General features: G+C 38.6%; 10 protein-coding genes across 10 annotated transcripts in view; 6 read left to right on the top strand and 4 right to left on the bottom strand.

The window, feature by feature from the left end:
• Positions 1-479: 479 nt before the first annotated feature.
• On the bottom strand, positions 480-1,682 carry C9374_002874 (uncharacterized protein; the record flags this gene model as incomplete). The annotated part of the gene is made up of 3 exons (XM_044692339.1): positions 480-876; positions 1,053-1,148; positions 1,576-1,682. 3 exons carry the CDS (start codon positions 1,680-1,682, stop codon positions 480-482), a joined length of 600 nt encoding a protein of 199 aa, XP_044550420.1.
• A 703-nt stretch (positions 1,683-2,385) lies between these two features.
• C9374_002873 (uncharacterized protein) lies at positions 2,386-3,645 on the top strand (the record flags this gene model as incomplete). Its single annotated transcript, XM_044692338.1, has 3 exons — positions 2,386-2,806; positions 2,875-2,888; positions 2,950-3,645. 3 exons carry the CDS (start codon positions 2,386-2,388, stop codon positions 3,643-3,645), a joined length of 1,131 nt encoding a protein of 376 aa, XP_044550419.1.
• A 1,143-nt stretch (positions 3,646-4,788) lies between these two features.
• On the top strand, positions 4,789-8,585 carry C9374_002872 (uncharacterized protein; the record flags this gene model as incomplete). The annotated part of the gene is made up of 4 exons (XM_044692337.1): positions 4,789-6,671; positions 6,876-6,935; positions 7,356-7,801; positions 8,047-8,585. The coding sequence occupies 4 exons, from the start codon at positions 4,789-4,791 to the stop codon at positions 8,583-8,585; spliced, it is 2,928 nt and encodes a 975-aa protein (XP_044550418.1).
• Positions 8,586-8,887: 302 nt separating this feature from the next.
• C9374_002871 (uncharacterized protein) lies at positions 8,888-10,354 on the top strand (the record flags this gene model as incomplete). Its single annotated transcript, XM_044692336.1, has 2 exons — positions 8,888-9,580; positions 9,706-9,744. The coding sequence occupies 2 exons, from the start codon at positions 8,888-8,890 to the stop codon at positions 9,742-9,744; spliced, it is 732 nt and encodes a 243-aa protein (XP_044550417.1).
• A 312-nt stretch (positions 10,355-10,666) lies between these two features.
• C9374_002870 (uncharacterized protein) lies at positions 10,667-11,284 on the top strand (the record flags this gene model as incomplete). The annotated part of the gene is made up of 1 exon (XM_044692335.1): positions 10,667-11,284. One exon carries the CDS (start codon positions 10,667-10,669, stop codon positions 11,282-11,284), a length of 618 nt encoding a protein of 205 aa, XP_044550416.1.
• A 144-nt stretch (positions 11,285-11,428) lies between these two features.
• C9374_002869 (uncharacterized protein) lies at positions 11,429-12,412 on the top strand (the record flags this gene model as incomplete). The annotated part of the gene is made up of 1 exon (XM_044692333.1): positions 11,429-12,412. The coding sequence occupies one exon, from the start codon at positions 11,429-11,431 to the stop codon at positions 12,410-12,412; it is 984 nt and encodes a 327-aa protein (XP_044550415.1).
• A 526-nt stretch (positions 12,413-12,938) lies between these two features.
• C9374_002868 (Peroxin 22 (Pex22), putative) lies at positions 12,939-13,959 on the top strand (the record flags this gene model as incomplete). The annotated part of the gene is made up of 2 exons (XM_044692332.1): positions 12,939-12,982; positions 13,266-13,959. 2 exons carry the CDS (start codon positions 12,939-12,941, stop codon positions 13,957-13,959), a joined length of 738 nt encoding a protein of 245 aa, XP_044550414.1.
• Positions 13,960-14,151: 192 nt separating this feature from the next.
• C9374_002867 (uncharacterized protein) lies at positions 14,152-15,237 on the bottom strand (the record flags this gene model as incomplete). Its single annotated transcript, XM_044692331.1, has 1 exon — positions 14,152-15,237. One exon carries the CDS (start codon positions 15,235-15,237, stop codon positions 14,152-14,154), a length of 1,086 nt encoding a protein of 361 aa, XP_044550413.1.
• A 551-nt stretch (positions 15,238-15,788) lies between these two features.
• C9374_002866 (uncharacterized protein) lies at positions 15,789-16,865 on the bottom strand (the record flags this gene model as incomplete). The annotated part of the gene is made up of 1 exon (XM_044692330.1): positions 15,789-16,865. The coding sequence occupies one exon, from the start codon at positions 16,863-16,865 to the stop codon at positions 15,789-15,791; it is 1,077 nt and encodes a 358-aa protein (XP_044550412.1).
• A 305-nt stretch (positions 16,866-17,170) lies between these two features.
• C9374_002865 (uncharacterized protein) overlaps positions 17,171-17,965 on the bottom strand; it is a gene marked incomplete at both ends in the record, with an annotated part of 1,097 nt that continues 302 nt past the window's right edge. The window contains one exon of the mRNA XM_044692329.1: positions 17,171-17,859. Within this exon, the coding sequence (XP_044550411.1) occupies positions 17,171-17,859 (689 nt within the window). The remainder of the gene's footprint in view (positions 17,860-17,965) is intronic.

Here is a 17,965-nt window from a genome sequence, read left to right as displayed (position 1 = left end):
CGTAAATAGAGGCCTAAAAACAACCCACGAAGTGAGCTCTATACCGTGCTCATTGTGAATCGACGTCGATTATGTACACATTTGCCGTTCCGTACTTTCTCTACCAATAATTGGAACATTCTTGCAGTGGAGATGATCACGCTTTTAATTTTTCACAAGAATGTTCCAATCATTCTCGTTGGTACACGAGAGAAAGTACGGAATGGCAAAGTAAATCTGCCACCATCTCAAAACTTTCCGGTGTTCCTATTGATTGGTGTGATTACAACATACGTTATCATTCTGCAGTGGTCAAAATCTGCAGTGGTCAAAATCGATAATCACGATAGAAATGATGGGAAAAATTTAAAAGCGTGAATCGACCCATTTTTTGACGTGTGTGAGAAGGAAACAACATTGATCTCTTCTCAACAATTACAAAGTTGAGGTTTTATTCAAGATGAAAACATTGTACAATTTTTCATGAACATTTAAATCATTTACAACAAATCACACTTGCCAGCAGGTTTCTTCTCTGGTTCAGTTTGTTTAAACAAGAATGCTCGAATGGCCTCATCAAACACTCCCTTCACTCCTTGTTGTGTCTTGGCGGAACACTCGACATATTTCAAAGCTTTGATTTCTTGCTTCAACTTTTCTCCTTGATCAGCAGTGAGTGGTTGTTTACCCTTCTCACGCAATTTCTGTACGGTACTTTCATTCTCTCTCAAGTCAACTTGTGTACCAACGAGAATGATTGGAACATTCTTGCAGTGGTGAGAGACTTCTGGATGCCACTTCAAACGAACGTTATCGTAGCTGGATGGATTCACGACAGAGAAGCAAATGAGGAAGACGGAGGTTCCTGGGTAGGAGAGTGGACGCAAACGATCATATCTGATGACATTGTGTGTGTCGATGAGTGGTGTGTGTCATTGGTTAACGGTTGTCAATGAGATTTTGGTTTCAAAAGAAGTGTTGATCCAAAACAGAATAAGAGTACAAAAGCCGTTATCATCATCATCATCATTGGTTACTCATCACGTAAAGAACAACAAGATGTTAATACTTACTCTTCTTGACCAGCAGTATCCCACAATCCCAAGTTGATGGTCTTTCCATCAACCATAACGTTTGCAGAGTAGTTATCAAACACCGTTGGTACATATCTATTCGGGTCGTCATAACAACATATGGTCATTGTTATTGATGGTTGCGGTATGTGATCATGTGTATGATGATGGGGTGATGATTGAACAATGTGTGGAGAGTTCAGCGATGACGATGGTTGGAGAAACGAATCGTTTGTTGTTGTTGTTATTGTTGTAAAGAATCATGAAATTGTTGTTGTAAAAAACCAAAAGATGATTCGCAACATGACAATTTTGAAAAGTTATGGCCATGTGAGAATTCATATTGAGTTTGCGCACATCATCATCACACAATTATTATCATCATCATCACATAATAGTAACATCAAAATGGTTCACATCATTATGATTATATATTTTAAATTCACAATGATTCAATCGATGATGGATGAAACACGTAGTTCGTATGAGAAATGTGATGATGTTCATCATCTGCACTACTTACTCTTCAGGGAAGTGATTCTTGGCATATACATAGAGGAGACAGGTCTTACCGACAGCTCCGTCACCTACAATGACACATTTAATATGTTGGATGGTGGTCTTGCTCATTTCTGTGGGTTGTTGTCTGTATTTTTCGTTTGTGGTTGGCCGTTACCTAGAAGTGCAAATGTTGTCTTCGTTGTTGAGGTATTGACAATTTTTTGAAAGATGCTTGACATTTGACATAACATGACAAACAGCAAGTGGATTTGGGGAACACGGAAGTTTGACTCAGCAGAACATTGAACAAGGCCAAAAGAAACAAGTTGCCCAAGAAGTGCTCAGATAATCAAAGAAAGTCCAGAGAGACAAGCACAATAGGACGAATAAGGAAAAAGATTTAAGGGAACAGATTATGGAAAAAAAATCTCTGGGTGGTTTGCAGATGGGTTGTTTTAAACGATGTACTTGTGTCAATCAGAGATGGTAACACTGTTGTTAAATTTGACAATGATGATTACTATGGATCCATATTGAGAAAATACATGAGTTTGGATTTGTTGTATGTTTCATGAGTAGTAGTGGAGGTATATTTGGAACATCAATAATAAAATTTAACACCTGTGATTATTGTTGGACAACATTTGTAGAGCTCGTTGTCTTGTATCTTTGTGGAACGAGGTTTTAAAGTTTTAAAAAATACATCGAGCTTTATTTAGACACCAGATCTCTAGTTAGTCCCAATGGAACAGGTAGGGAGTTGGTGTGGATAGAGCTCAATGAGCTTTTCGCTTGCTGCATTAAGCCACATTGTAAAGTTAAAGTTAAAAAAATGGCTGAACAACTCATTGAGAGACTCAAAAGCGCGCAAACCTCCACGCTAGTAACCAACATTCTGAAAAATGCCAAGATGGAGGAATGGAACGAAAACGATAAGAAAAAGTTGTTGGATTTTCTCATCCATACCAAAGACAACAGCATCAACAAATGTTGGGAAACAACGGAAACGATTAAAAAAATATTGAAGGCTTTTCCTCCGCGTGTGTCCTACGACGTTGCTTTAGCACAACCATCCACTACAGGTACAATAGATCCTGAAGATGTTTTTTTGCCATCCTATATGACATCACAACATGTTGGTATTGATTACTCTAGAAAAATAGCCTCAGGAGGACAAGCTTCAATCTATAACGCTATTCATTTGGATACAAACACCAGTGTTGCTGTAAAGATTGTTGATTTTGAAGATCAAGGTAAAATCAAAACAGTCAAAGAAAATATATATAAGGAAGCTCATATAATAATGAAATTACCTCATCAGTACTGTGTTCGAACGTATGGAGTTTTTGTTGATGAACATACTGATTCAATGAGAGTGGGATTTGTAATGAAAAAGTATTCTTCAAATCTATGGAGATATTTGTCAGAGAATGAGAGTAATTTGGATTGGAAACAAAAGAAGAATTTGATAATATCTTGCTTGGAGTGTTTACAGACTCTGCATACACCATCGGAAGACTATCCTAGCGGCATTCTCCATAATGACATCAAGTCTGAAAATTTTCTCGTGACAAACGACGGTATACAAGTGAATGAATTAGTCTTAACCGACTTTGGATATGCTGATGTTAGGGAATACCAAACATACTATAATTCTGTCAGTTCTATTCTGGGAACTGTTTACGATAAGCAAAAGGACACACTACTGTATCAGGCTCCTGAAATACTCACTGAAGACGATGAAGTACCGTACTCCAAGAGAAGCGATATTTTCAGTTTGGGTAGAGTCATAGGTGAGATACTGACATGCAAGAAACCATTCCATTCTGTGAAGAATAGGAATACATTATTTAAAGCTTGCTGTGCGAATGGCAACGACTTTACCTTACCTGTTGATTGTCCTCCATTATTAAGCATTGTCAAGTGCTGGTGTTGTGCAACAGATGTTAATGATAGACCAGCCTCTTGTGAATTGGTCCTCGATTTGTTAAGGAAATGTGATTTTAATCAAAACTTGGAAGAAGTTTTGAAAGAAAAGGTAAAGATATCGAACAATCCTAAGCGTGTAAGACACAGACGTAAACTTCCCTGAAGTGGTCTTGTTAGCAAAGATGTCTTGCTTGAATTGAAATGGTTTGATTCGCTATTGATTTTATTAATGAGCAAGTCTCATCAAACATGATTTATTCTGAACGTAGTGAAGGGCAGGAACTTGAAATTTTAAAGTTCCTTTTTCGCAGATCCTTAACCTTCTTGTGGTAAGGAAGAACAGTGTGACAGTGCAACTGGCCTGATCGAATCTTTTCCACAAGTAATTGATTTTTAATTTTTTAACCTTAATTTAATATTTATTTAACATCAACATGACGTTGTCACCACCCACGATGTATGGTGTTATTGAAACATCCATCACAACATCATCATGTCCTTCTTACTTGCGTTTCTCTGGTTTTCTCCTTTTTGGAGTTTGCCTTTATTAATTTGTATTGTTGGCAATGTGGTCACTAGACAAATAATCACCTGCATAAGATGTTAGTGTAACGGAGAAAGAAGATGGAGGAAATCAGACATGAGCAAGAGATTTTGTTTAATTGCTGTCATGTGGAAACATTGATGTGATGAGATGTCAAAGAAAAAAGGAACAGATGATGGTCTCTCTGGAAGTTAAATTTCGCTCAACAACGGCGTATGACAGATATCAAATTTCTAGTTGGTTGTTTTGAACCTGCCTTCAAGCATGGTAAGCTTTTTGTTCCATAGCAGCATTTCCAATTATTTTCGAATTCAAACACGTGTTAAGTTTGGATAACTTCTCCTTCAGTTTAATTGGACCACGAAAAATTCCTCCAATCAAATCATGAATGATGATGCAGCACTTTTTCTACGTGTTTGATGGCATCACCATGCAATGATCTTTTAAGGTAATAGTTCGGGTCCTTCAATTTAACCAAAAAATTGTCTCTTGTTCTTACAGTGAATTAATTTTCTTTTAAATTGTAGTAATAATTGTAATTTGCAATTCATAGAACAAGAAAAGAATTATAAATCGGCTATCGTCTTGAAAATGAAACAAATGATCAGCAAAACGAAAAGTAGAAAACATCCGATCGGAACAATGGTGTTTGCACTAGTCATGACTTTGAGCATGATGATCACTTTAATAAGAGCACATCTTGATCATGAAACTCTTATTAAAGATATGAACCTAACACCCGAACCGATGAACAAGGATCGCATGGAACAAACTCTTCCCACAACAACAGCAACAACAGGTAAATCACACAACGAATTATCAAGCCTCACCACTGCAACCACAGATGTAGAGCTCGACGACCCAACCTCCATCCCAACTCTTTATCAATTCCATACTGACAGAGATTCAATTTCAACCTCAGTGACTCTCTTTACCAATCATAGAGCAAGTGTAGAAAGAACCTTTAACGTGAAACCAGGCATAGCAGAAGCAACTTCTGTTCAAGTCACATTGACAAAACTCTCCCAACATGTGGACACATCAAGCTTTTCTGTGAGTGCTGTGATTCAAGATGAGAATTCCAAAGACCACACCACCATCACCCAACTCTTTCTTAAAGAAACACAATTCGAACAAGAGGTACCAATTTCAAATAGCAAAGAAAAAGCTGAAAAGGAAGCATTAGAGGAAGACTTGAAGCCAATAGAATTGAAATTGCAAGACATGGAGCAATTGAAGAATGGAATTTTACGGGAGTCTTTGTCATCCAAGTTTGACACAAAAGAATTTACAGAGAAAATGCAAGCGTTGAAGGAATTGGAGGAAATTATCTCACAGCTCTCGAAACAAAAGAGAGATATTTCGAAAAAGATAGAACAATTGAATAGCAAGCCAACCCCGTGGAGCTTTCTCCCATACAATTTCACATTTTCTGCCACACTTCCAAAGCATTCAGTACATTTGATTGTGAAATACATTGTCACCAATGAGACGTCATTCAATACGTATCCTCTTTTGACTTGGATTCCATACTACTCTCTTCATATTGACAGCAAGAAACAAACAGGTCGTCTTGTTTTCATGGCAGACCTTCAACAGTACAGTGGTGAAAATTGGACCAATGCACAAATAACATTAAGCACAGATACCTTGACACTAGCACCTTCATTACCTCAAGTTCAAGAACTCACATTGGCTGATATGGGTGTTTATCTTGATGGAAACAGTAATCGAGGAAGTTGGCTGAATGATCTCACGTTAAAGAATACCATGACGGTTCGTTCTGCCGTAAATATGAACTATGCCCCTCAATCTGAATCCTTTGGTCAGAGTCAAAACAGCGATGACCAATTTCAATCACCGGCACAAGTTAAAAACAATCCTCTACTGTCCACCTCTATCATGTATGTGATAGCAGGACGATTAACCTTACCAAGCGCTCAACCGTCCATGTTCACTCCTAAGGCAAGGGTAAACAACAATGTGATCAAGAAGGTACTCATCGGGCAAGTCATGCTTGAAACACAATGGTTCCACAAAGTGATTCCAAAACAAACGACCAAAGTTTACACCAATATGAGCATCAAGAACAAGTCCAAATTACAACTTGTACCTGGTGCTATTGATATTTTCGTAGACAACATGCTGACCTCGCAAACTACTATCGATAAGAATATTTTACCAAAACAAACATTCAATTTGGATACTGGAATTGATAAAATGGTTTCTGTGACCGTTTTAGAGAAGAGCTCTAACGAAGATTATTCCGGCTGGTTCCAAAAAACGAAAATGGTCAAGAATTTATTCAAAGTATTAATTGACAATAAGAAAGACGTTCCTATCAACATTACTGTGATGGATGCCTTACCAAAAATCACAAATTGGCACAAGGACAAGAGCTTGAAAATTCTCCTTACACAACCAAAGCTCGATGGAAAGCCAGAGAGCGATTTATCTGAATGGTTCACGACATCGAATACCAAGTCCGTAAATACGGTTGAGCCGCTCTATCTCACATTTAAAGATAATGACAACAACATTCTTGTGAAAATTAAGAAGCTGAATTATGTAATGGAACGAGAATTCACTTTGAAACCCCATGAACGAAAAATTCTCTCATTGGAATTTGTTGTTTCTTACACTGAGTGAGTGGAATGGATACACCCAATAATTCAAGATGAAGCAATTCACATTCCTTGACGCATATATTGTGGTGCAGTATCGTGCTGAATGAGATTTTTAAATAAGGCAGGTGGCCATTGGGCCGTTGGGTGACATACATTTCATCCCTCAATAAATATTTGCTGCGAGGGCAACTTCGGACACCTGTCAGCTTTTCACTTTGAAAGACGTTGTGAAACTTGGCGCGCGTCAAGAAGTTTTCGTGTTTTAAAAAATAACGCATTGAGGTACGTTCCTTTCAGCTGCATGCAAAGATAACACACGCGTCGCTCTTCTGACCTGTTGAATGAATACTCATGCTTGATACTACTTTTGTTTTGCACCAAAATGATGATGTTGGCTTGTGTTTTGATGTACTCCTCCATATTTATCCGTTACTTCAAAATATTTCATGATGGTGATGATTATTCTCGTTGCTGGCCTCTCTCTCACTTGAACTCACCTCTCTGTTGTTGGTATATTCTTTTATGACCATCATTGTTTAAATTTTATCCACTCACCACCACAACGGCTCTTCCGAAATGTCTATACCTTTTTCCTCTGTGCAAACACGTGATTTACAATGATATTGTGGTCCAATGATGATGATGATGATAATGATAATTTGCATGTGCCATCTTGATGCCTTTCCCTCACAAACACAATAGTAATAGTAGTTATCAACACACTAGTACAACAACCACAACAACAATGCCTCTCCTTCTTATGGGACCACTTCGTGAGTTCTGCCAACTCATCATGGCAGAGCCAGCCAAACTTTTGGATATGAATTTCCTCGCTACCCAATATCACCAAAAGTTTAGACTTACTATGGACGAAACTTTCCTCATGAAACAGTATACCAACGTGCTGCCAATTACTTCTGTGATTGTTTACTTGTTCATTGTTTTTGTTTTACCCAAGTTGTTGCCAGTTCCAGCTAAGGACGCAAAGAGACCAATCTTGAAGATGGTCATGTTCTTGTGGAATATGTTCTTGAGTGTTTTCAGTTTAGCCATGTTGTTGGGTGCTGCTATTCCTTGGTTCAGTTATTTGAAGAATGAGTACGAATGGGATTTACCAGCTTTGATTTGTGAAGAAAAGCACGTGCTTGGTAAGTGGAATGGTGAAATTGCTTCTTTGTGTTTATATTTGCTTCGAAATGATTGTGTTTTTGCCTACTTGTTTTTGTGTGATCCTGTGATGTTTTATTTTCACATCTACTGCAACCTCTTGGATACCAACCTGCAATGATAATAACCCGATGATCCTGTCGTCAATGTTGACATGAAATTGTGCACACATGAATGACCCATAATGACACACACACATATTGGCACTTCCCTCACCGCCATATAGGTCCTGAACAAGGCCTTCCACACATTGTTTGGGCTTACATTTTCGCTCTCTCCAAGTATTTGGAACTCATTGACACTGTCTTGTTGGTTATCAAGCATCCAGATCGTAAGGTCCCATTCTTGCACTGGTTCCACCATTTGACTGTTTTACTCTTCACCTGGTATGCTGTCTACACTCAATATGCTGTCGGATATTGCTTTATTATTATGAATGCTTTGATTCACACTTTCATGTACTACTATTATGCATTGACCGAGTTGGGCTATAGACCAAGCTGGAACTTTTTGTTGACTGTTGGTCAAATTTCTCAAATGATTTTCGGTATTGTTTTCAACTCGATCTTTGCTTACAAGTTCTTCAAGAATAAGGAAGCTGGCGTGCCTCTTGAGAAGAATTGTCGTTGTGAGGCTCCATATGAAATTATGTTGAGCTGTGTTGCCATGTATGGTGCTTATTTGTATTTGTTTGTTGACTTCTTTGTTAGAAAATACTTTGGTTCTGCACCAGCAGCCACTTCTGGAAAGAAGAAGCACGAGTAATTCTATGGACAATTACTAGTGTCCAATTATTTAATAAATTTTGAAAATTATTCTTAAATTGGATCACCTTGAAGCAGAAAGGCTGAGAAGCATGAGAGTTAAGCAACACAAAGGTAAGTAACGTCTTGCTATATGAAAGAGATTTTTATAAATACTTGATATTATTGAGAGACCTATGGGACTATGCGACGCAACTGTCACATCCTCTTTCATTAAGAAATTGAGATCCTATGGCCAATCGAATTGTGTCAAAAACGTACATCACCCCAATTTGGAACTGGTCTCGGCCAAAATAACACTTCATGCCGGGTGCTTTTACCTCAAAAAAGAGACTCGCTTATATGGGCTCAGCCTCATCTTCTTCCTCATCATCGCTTCATCCACTCAATGGTGGAGTGGCTGATCCATCTTCTGTGTTTCATCAATCCCAGCAACAACAAGTCTCATCCGACTCGCTTCTTGCACATGAAGGCTTTTCATCTGAAATCAAACTACAACCAAAGAAGAATGATTGGACATCTTCAACGAAAACCATTCACGAGTCGTTCCACCACAGCATTTCGAACTCGTCGAGTCGTTCCACGCGACCCTCACTGAAAGCCTCCTCCTCACTGCCCTCTTCCATTCACGTGAATCATTCGTATCCGTTTCATCCTCTGAAAATGTATCAACATCATCCAGAAGTGTTCGGAACCTCGAGCCTTAATGAGCCTCAACACATCCAGCTGGAATTTATGAAACCTCATTCTCTAGTGTTTTCCTCAACGTCTTCGTTATCCTCGTCGACAATGAATCATTCGAACACGACTCACAAGTCCTCATCATCCAATGGAGAAGACCATTCGCATGAAACCGACGATACTGCCACCAAAGCAAAAAACAAAATCTCTCGATATGCTTCCCTTCCGGATCATATTTATGTAAAGCCAATGAGTTATAATAATTCAACAACAACAACTACCAGTCCACATTATTTAGCTCCTCCTCCTCCAACTGTGAGTGAACATACTCAAGCATCATCCTCAACCAGATCATCGTTGGGAAGAACGAAATCAACCAGCAGCCACAGTACACATTTACATCCGAATTACGTGCCATCTGATTCTTACACCAATCATAGAAAGATGCCCTCCAATCATTTGCCTCATATGAATCATAGAAGAAGAGAAGCGCCTGTATGGCAAGAATGCGCCTCTGCTACTTCTCATGTGGTCACAACCTCAAACAGCGTTTCAACTCCAGTCATTGGTGAAAGTCATGATTCGCGTCACTTGCCCAATACAAGTGCTGCAGCTTCACAACGAATTCCAGACTTTCCCTTTCAGCGTTCGTATTCACCTTACAAATTCTTTCAATCCGATTCTCAAAGCTCCCTTAATACCACTACAACTTCACATCGTTCCATCAGTCCAACTCCAGATTCGCCATTACAACAACAAGACAGCTCCAATTCACAAACAAACTTGGGCAATGAAGAATGTCATATTACTGTGACTGACCCTCCATTTCCTCCCAGTGTGATACCCAAGCATCGATTCCATCCCCACAAGAAACATTATCACATTTCAAAGAATCAATCTCTTCAAGTGCATTCACATCATCCTCACCACCATCATGCACAACGTCATCAAAAACCTTCTCATCAGAACTATCATCACATGTCGAATCATCATCATTTTCATCCACATGTTCGATCCAGGAGTATGGAGGAAGATGCACTACCTCGCCTGTTGTCAAAATCAGATCTCGATTCCAGTGATGATGTGTAATTAGGGTATCAATATTCAGACAGACTTGGAATCCCATTGCTATAGTCAAACCTGATTTAACACGTTTCAAAATGTCCAATTGTGTGGCCATAAATTCCTTCGTATCCAATTGTGGTCGCGAACTCCTCCTGTTATACCCACGCCCATTAAGGCGAAAACAATGTCTCGTAAATGCCGAATTTTGATGACCTTTCAACGACGAACACAACCATTCGTGAAATGAACAATGACCTTTTCGAACACACTGACCACCCTAAAAAATAGTTCTCAGTCCTTCTCTTCTTCATGGCGCTGATTCAATACTTACTATGAATGGGATCCAGTGTGAGCAGCTCTTCCGCCTCAATGCGGCACATGAAGATGGACGAAGGCCAACATCAAGATGACCTGAAAGATGTATTTTCCAAATACTCGCCATCTCAACAGTCTCGAAAAAGCTCATACTCCTATCAAGATTTGATTCATGTTCCAATCAAGTCATCTACTAACGCGAGCACAGGACGTTCGCATCATCATCCTTTGCCCAAGTCTTCCCCCTCTACCACTTACTCTCAGGAGTTGATTCATCAATCTCATAAAACGCGAGGTCGTTCCTTTACATTTGTTCAACCACTATTTTCAGAGGGTACAAAGTCTAATGGTCCTCCTCCTCATCATTCCAAAAAACATCAAACAAAACAGATTGCTTCCACTCAAATATATCATCAAAGTACCACTTGTAATGAACTGCAAGAGGAGGACGATCCGTTGGAGCATCAAGTTATTGACAGTTTTCATGTTCGCAAGGTGAAATATAGACCATCCTCCGGAAGAGATGTTGCAAACACACAAAAACGGCTACAACCCCTAAAGTTTTCATTGAAACATCAGTCCAACCATTATGAACGGGAAGAATTTTTGATTATCATCACTCCACCCACAGTGCCTTAATCCCAATTTCATGGAAGTCCATGAAGCATTTTATTGTGTTGAATTCAATAAAAAATCTAAATGTAAAATAGTCCAAATGTGGATATTGACTTTTTGTTATCCCATTTCTCCTTTACATGAAAAGCACAATTTCAAGCAAGAAAAATGGGTGCAGGGGCCTCCACCACCACTGCAATGTCGACTTCAATTTCACCCTTTCATGCACCTCAAGTTGAGTTGAATACTCGGCACACGAAACCTCCTTCTTCTAAGGCTCATCATGTTAGACTTTCCATGAATCAACCAAGCATGATTCATTCGAGTAAGGATCCAATTCCAACCCTCTCTCGTTCATTACAAGAAATCGTGGATGACCGGAAAAGATCTTGCCATTCGGTTTTTATCGATCATGATGTTGCATTAAGGGATCAAGCTCATTCAAAAACCGTTCATTCGACGCACTCTTCGGTCCTCCTGCATTGCCTTGAAAGACGAAAAAAGAAGAAGAAAACTCTACCGTTAACAGAACACAACCATCGCCATTCACAACATCTTCATCATCATCTTCGAACTCATACACATCGACATGATTTTCATTTACATCACCCTCCAAATGAAATATTGAAGCATCATCAATCCTCGCTCTCTAACCACTCACCGTCTCATTATATTAACATCTTGGTTAAAAAACGAATCTTACTGTTGGAAGATCAAGACACCACTCTGGTCGATCATGTACCAACACAAGATCAATTTGATTCTGTCATTACTTCAACTGATTTATCCAAAGACAACGGCAATGCCAGTAATTTTGACAAGTTTCCCATAGATACCGGTTCCAGTTTTGAATTCTCTGGCTCCAGCAATTCATTTCGATCCTCAATGCCTGTGAAAGAAGATGTTTCTATCCCTGTACTTTACAACAAATGTTCTATTCGTTCACAAGTGTTTCAGTCCCTCCAAAAAGGATTGTTAAAACAATCCATGACTTTGGACATGAATGAAGGAAATGATGAAATACGAATTGTCGTTACACCTCCCTCGTTCGCAGCAGAAATGAAATCGAACGGATCCAAAACTGTTGACATGGAGCGGTGTGAAAAAAAGAAGACATTGAGACTTTGTTCGAAAGAAAATGTAAAACGATGACGAATGGAGATGAGCTGGCTTTCGTTCAGTTACCATTCCTCACTACCTCGAAACAAAATCTCTCCTTCACATACCAACAAACATGCAGTCTCACCCGTAGATCATCTGTGTTTCACACTTGGGCCTGTCAAGTATTGACTTGCCTAGAACGAATGACATTTTTCAACAACACGAGTTCACATGTCACTACAGGAACTGAAATTCACTCCCAAAAAACAAATGCTTCTTCCGCTTCTGATTTTACTCTTTCAAGTTCGACTTCATCGATGTTTCTTTCCACTGACAGTATATCCAGCTCGAGTTCACTCAACAAGCGATTGAGGAAGAACGAAAAGAAAAATTCTTCATGAAAAAAAGAAATATAATTCGAGAAAATTGTATGATATTCAAAGTTTACGAAAGAGTCCAGTCATGGCTACATCGTCGAGCATGTACTTCAATAAGGTTCCTTCATTATTTGAATTTTGAAGGGTGACAACAGCACTGGAATTCAATTTACAAAATTAATTATTAAAAAAAATTTTGCATGATTCATTGGTCCAATATTTTGGCAATCATACGCAAAGTCATGTAGGTGTTTTTTTGTTAGAGATGTTTTGGTTGATATGGAGATGGTTAAATCACATGATCCGACGGGTGATTAATTTTGTGATGGTTGCATTCCGATTGGATGTTGTTAATATCATACAACCATTATGATGAATGATTTTAAAAATTATTCTTATTATTATATCCATCCATCGGTCATCGGAATGTGTTCAAAATTCGTTAATTTCTTTCATTGTATCCAACACATAATCATCATGAATGACTCGTATCAATATTTTACAACAACTTTCATCAACACCCTCAGCAATACATACACTCAAAAGAATCCCCGTGCAGCACGAATCATGAATATTATATGGTATGCCGTAATCATTATTGGGCTATTGCCTCTCTTGTTAGTAATTTTCAAACGAAAAGATCCCTCCTCCGAAGATGCTCAACGAAATACATCTTCGGGACAATCCACGCAACAACAAAATCGGTCTTCATCAGGTAAATCATCGGGATTATTTGGAAAAGTTTGCCTCAATGCAAAGGCTTTCTTGTTAGATCATGAATTGTATGAAAATCGCTCGACCAATCAACAACAAGAGAGTATCATGGAAATTGCTTCTTCCACAACCGAAACGGATGATGCCAATGATGAACGTATGAAACATCTTAAAAAATTGGCCAACGATTGTGATGTGTATATTATTGTACAAGTTGCATCGGATGAGGAACAAAATTACTATCAAGATTTATTGGAGAAAAAGTATGGATTTTTCAACTCGGTGAAAATTCTATTTTGTGAAACAGTGAAAGGAAAAATTGCATTCTGTCGTCAAATTAATCCACAACTTTGCATTGATGTTGACAAGGAAACCACACGGGAATTGAAGCGATTTTATGAAGGAGTTTGCATGATACAAAAGAATGCTAAAAACTCCAAGAATGAACACGACATTTTGGAATATTCAAACTTTTTGGACCTGATGAGTCATTTAACAAAGGCTTAATTGAAAGGTTAAAGCTAATGCACCAAGAAGAAGAGTGTCATGGCCTTCTGTGACGCTTCTCCAATGTATTCATAACACCGAGAGACATTTGTCACATATTCAATTGCAACAGCATCCACATGATAATAACACCACACGAGTAGTAGTCGTATTTATTATTTAAATTAATTAGATGCCATTAACATCTTTTCATTATTGTTTAGAAGGTTGATTACCACCAACAATATTTTCCTTCCATTCAGAGACCTTATTGACCACCTTATCTTTGATATGCTTCACAGTATCTTTCACAGATTCAGCAGTGTCCTTGGCCTTCTCCTCACCTTCTTCCAAATAGGCCTCAGTATAACCCTTCGTCTCATAGAACTTGTCCTTTCCAGATTCAAACAAATTGCTAGCCGTATCTTTGAGATTTTCTTTGGCTTCATACGCAGCGTCCTTGGTATCTTGTGAAAAGAGATTACTTGCCTTATCTTTGATCGTTTCCTTCACATCACTGGCCACATCTTTCACTTGATCCTTGACATTTTTGGCTGTGTTATAGAGAGTGTCAGCGGTCGAAGAGGAGCCAGCTACATCGTCATAACCAGAAGTCCAATTTTCAGACGAAGAAACATTCTTCTTGACCTGTTCCTTGGCGTCACTGAATTGATCTTTTACCTTTTCTTTGGTATCACTCCATTGACTCTTCAATTGTTCCTTAGTATCACTGAATTGATCTTTGACCTTTTCTTTGGTGTCACTCCATTGATCCTTATTGATTGGAGATCCTTTCCATTCCTCACTCGATCCAGTGTCGAAACTCTTGTCAGTTCCAAGAGCTTTGGCAGTAGCATCTTTGGCTGTATACAAATCATCTCCATAAATATTATTGTCAAATCCGAAAAATTGAGTGGGATCTCGATCAATGGGTTTTCCCATATGAGGACTTGGAATGTCTGACATGTCTGAATCCTCTGTAGAGCCAGCCACATACGAACCAGGAACATAGGATCCAATTGGAGTTTTGTTTGCCATCTTTTCAGTCGTGTTCAAATTAGGAATTGGATTGGGATTGTCAAAGAAGGAACTTTCTTGTTCCTTTTCTTTTCGAATACCACTTGGAGATTTATCAGATGTTGAAACCGATTGCACGGTGGGATTATTCTTGAGAAATTGCTGTTCTCGATCTTTTTGAGAGGCTGAAGTTGAAGAAGAAGTTTCATTCACCTTCTTTCCCTTGTCATAGACATCTCCGCTGACTTGCTCGTCGTGTGGAACGAGAGAGGAACTAAACATTGCTGCACGAGAATTGCTTGGAAAGTAGTTGCCTCGGGAATGGCACACTTGTTGCATTGCAACTCGTAAGAAGGAAACTCTTTTCATGTTCAATGTCGAGAGAGAGTAAGTGTTAATATTAATATATGGTTGTAATTGTTTTTCTGAGAAAAAGAATTTTGAATGTATCCGATGGGTTGGTGTAAATGAAGTGACTGGAATGGAAGAGGTAGAGTGGGGATGATGGATCAGAATGGAGAAAATCTAAATAGGTTTCCCATGAAAGAGGTGTGCTTTTGGTTGTTTAAAAAGATTCCAAAACTCGAGCTTTTCCAGATTTGGAAGTTTACAATGGCAAGATTATTGATCTAAGGTTCATTATTGTGATTTCACATTTCGCAATCAGACAATGTTACAAACCGTTTCCTTATTTTCCTCATGTATGATTGCCACTCACAATTCCAGAATTGGTTACTTTCAATATAAATCTATTCCTTTTAATGTACAGGTGTTAATTTATTGGGACAACTGATTTGATCTACAATCAATTACTGTGTCAAAGCAACACCACATTATTCTTTCGACAATATTCTTGATGATGAAACCATGAGTGGACTCTTTCGTAAACTTTGAATATAATACAATTTTCTTCGCTTTTCGAGAATTATTTTCTTTTTTTCATTTCGTTCTTCCTCAATGGTTTTACTTGAAATGTTCAAAATGGATGCATTTGAAGAGGGACTATAAGGAGGAGGTGTTATGATAATTCGATATTCACAATTTCCAAAATGACCACAGCACTTGTTGTTTCCAATATTCAAGTGATGTGATTTTGGTGGAGTTGCTGACAATGATGGATCATGAGGAAATAATTCATCTCGACTCGCTTGGATGACTTTGGAAGGAGCTGAAAAACGAGAAGTGTGTGATGGATACAAATCTTTGGATAACATCTTTTTGAGTGAAGAAAAGGAAACTGAGGATTTTGGTTGATACGAATCAAACTCTTCTTCAGAATTTGTTTCATCTGCGTCTTCTGTTGAGTCTTCTTCTTCCAATGAATGGTCGTTGGAACCTGTCAAAGAGATGAGTGAACTCGAGTTGGAAATACTGTCAGTAGAAAGAAACGTCGAAGAGGTCGAATTTGAATTCGTCCATTCATAACGGGAGTTTAAGGATTCAGGCCTGGTAGAGGTACTATATTGTGAGCTCCTTCTTCGAGAAGAGATTTCTGCAACTGGTTGTGCACACTCCAAGTCGACTCGAGTAATGTCATGTTCATCTTCAATTCCTGAAATAATTGCACGTGTGAGTAATGAAGACGACGAGTCTGGTAATGGACTTTGTTGTTTTTTAGGTGGTGTGAACATCACATTTGCATGTGAGGATGGAATTAGGGATTTCTTTTCAATGACATTAATGGTTGGTTTCTCTGTCCGTTGGATGTCATTGGAAGAGTCTGAAAGAGGAGAGCGTTTAAGTGGAAATTTTGGTGAATGTGTTGTTGCATCATCGGATATTTCACTCGATGCTTTCAATCGACGAGAATTCAGTCTCGAGTGAGTCATTGCACCCAAGTTGTTGATGGGAATGGAATCGTTCATGGCTGGAATACGAGTTGAAGTTGCCATTGAAACACTAGAACCCATTTTTCTCTCTCGTGTGTATTGGTGCGTGGTGGATAAAGTTTCACTAAGGTAACCATTATTTTCCTTTTGGAGTGAAAAGGCAACAACTACTTTCACTAACACGGCACAAATGGAAGGCGGTGAAAAGATGGCGGTGAAAAGAAATTGGATCTTGAGGTTCATTCATGTGATCTAGTATTGCCACAGCAAGCGAGATCTCGAGTTCTTTTCTGAACACATTTCAGATATGTTCTACCAATGATTCATCTTTCAGGTAGGTTATGAAAGACATATTTCATTCTGGAAAATTAGCAACTGTCACTGCATCATTCTTTCAATGGTGAAAACATGGCTGAAATATTTCTTAAACTTTGAATATAATACAATTTTCTTCGCTTTTCGAGAATTATTTTCTGTCTCTCTTTTCTTTCTTCCTCAATGGTTTTACTTGAAATGTTCAAAATGGATGCATTTGAAGAGGGACTATAAGGAGGAGGTGTTACAATAATTCGATATTCACAATTTCCAAAATGACCACAATACTTGTTGTTTCCAATGTTCAAGTGATGTGATTTTGGTGGAGTTGATGACAATGATGGATCATGAGGAAATAATTCATCTCGACTCGATCTGATGACTTTGGAAGACTTAACAGGTGTTGCAAAACGAGAAGTGTGTGATTGATACAAATCATTGGATAACATCTTTTTGAGAGAAGAGAAGGAAGCAGAGGGGTTATATGAAAATGAATCCAACTCTTCTTCAGAACTTGTTTCATCCTCTGTGGAATCTTCATTTTCTTGATGGTCATAGGTTGTTAAGGAAAGTGAGGTAGAGTTGGAAATGCTGTCAGCTGAAAGAAACTTCGAAGAGGGCAAACAAGTCCATTCACAAGGGGAGTTGTTTAAGGGCTTCCTTGTAGAGGTTGTGTATTGTGAGCTCTTTCGAGAAGAGATCTTTCTCACTGGTTCATCGTCTAAATCAACTCGAGTAAAGTCATGTTCATCCTCAATACCTGAAATAAGTGCACGTGTGAGTAATGAAGATGAAGTTAAGGGAGGTAACGTAGGTTTACGTGGTGTAGATATGTGGATACTGCATGCATGCGGGGGGGGGGGGGG

Source organism: Naegleria lovaniensis (assembly GCF_003324165.1).
Source record: "Naegleria lovaniensis strain ATCC 30569 chromosome Unknown tig016, whole genome shotgun sequence".
Lineage (NCBI taxonomy): Eukaryota > Heterolobosea > Eutetramitea > Acrasida > Naegleriidae > Naegleria > Naegleria lovaniensis.
This window is presented reverse-complemented; position numbering and strand designations above follow the sequence as displayed.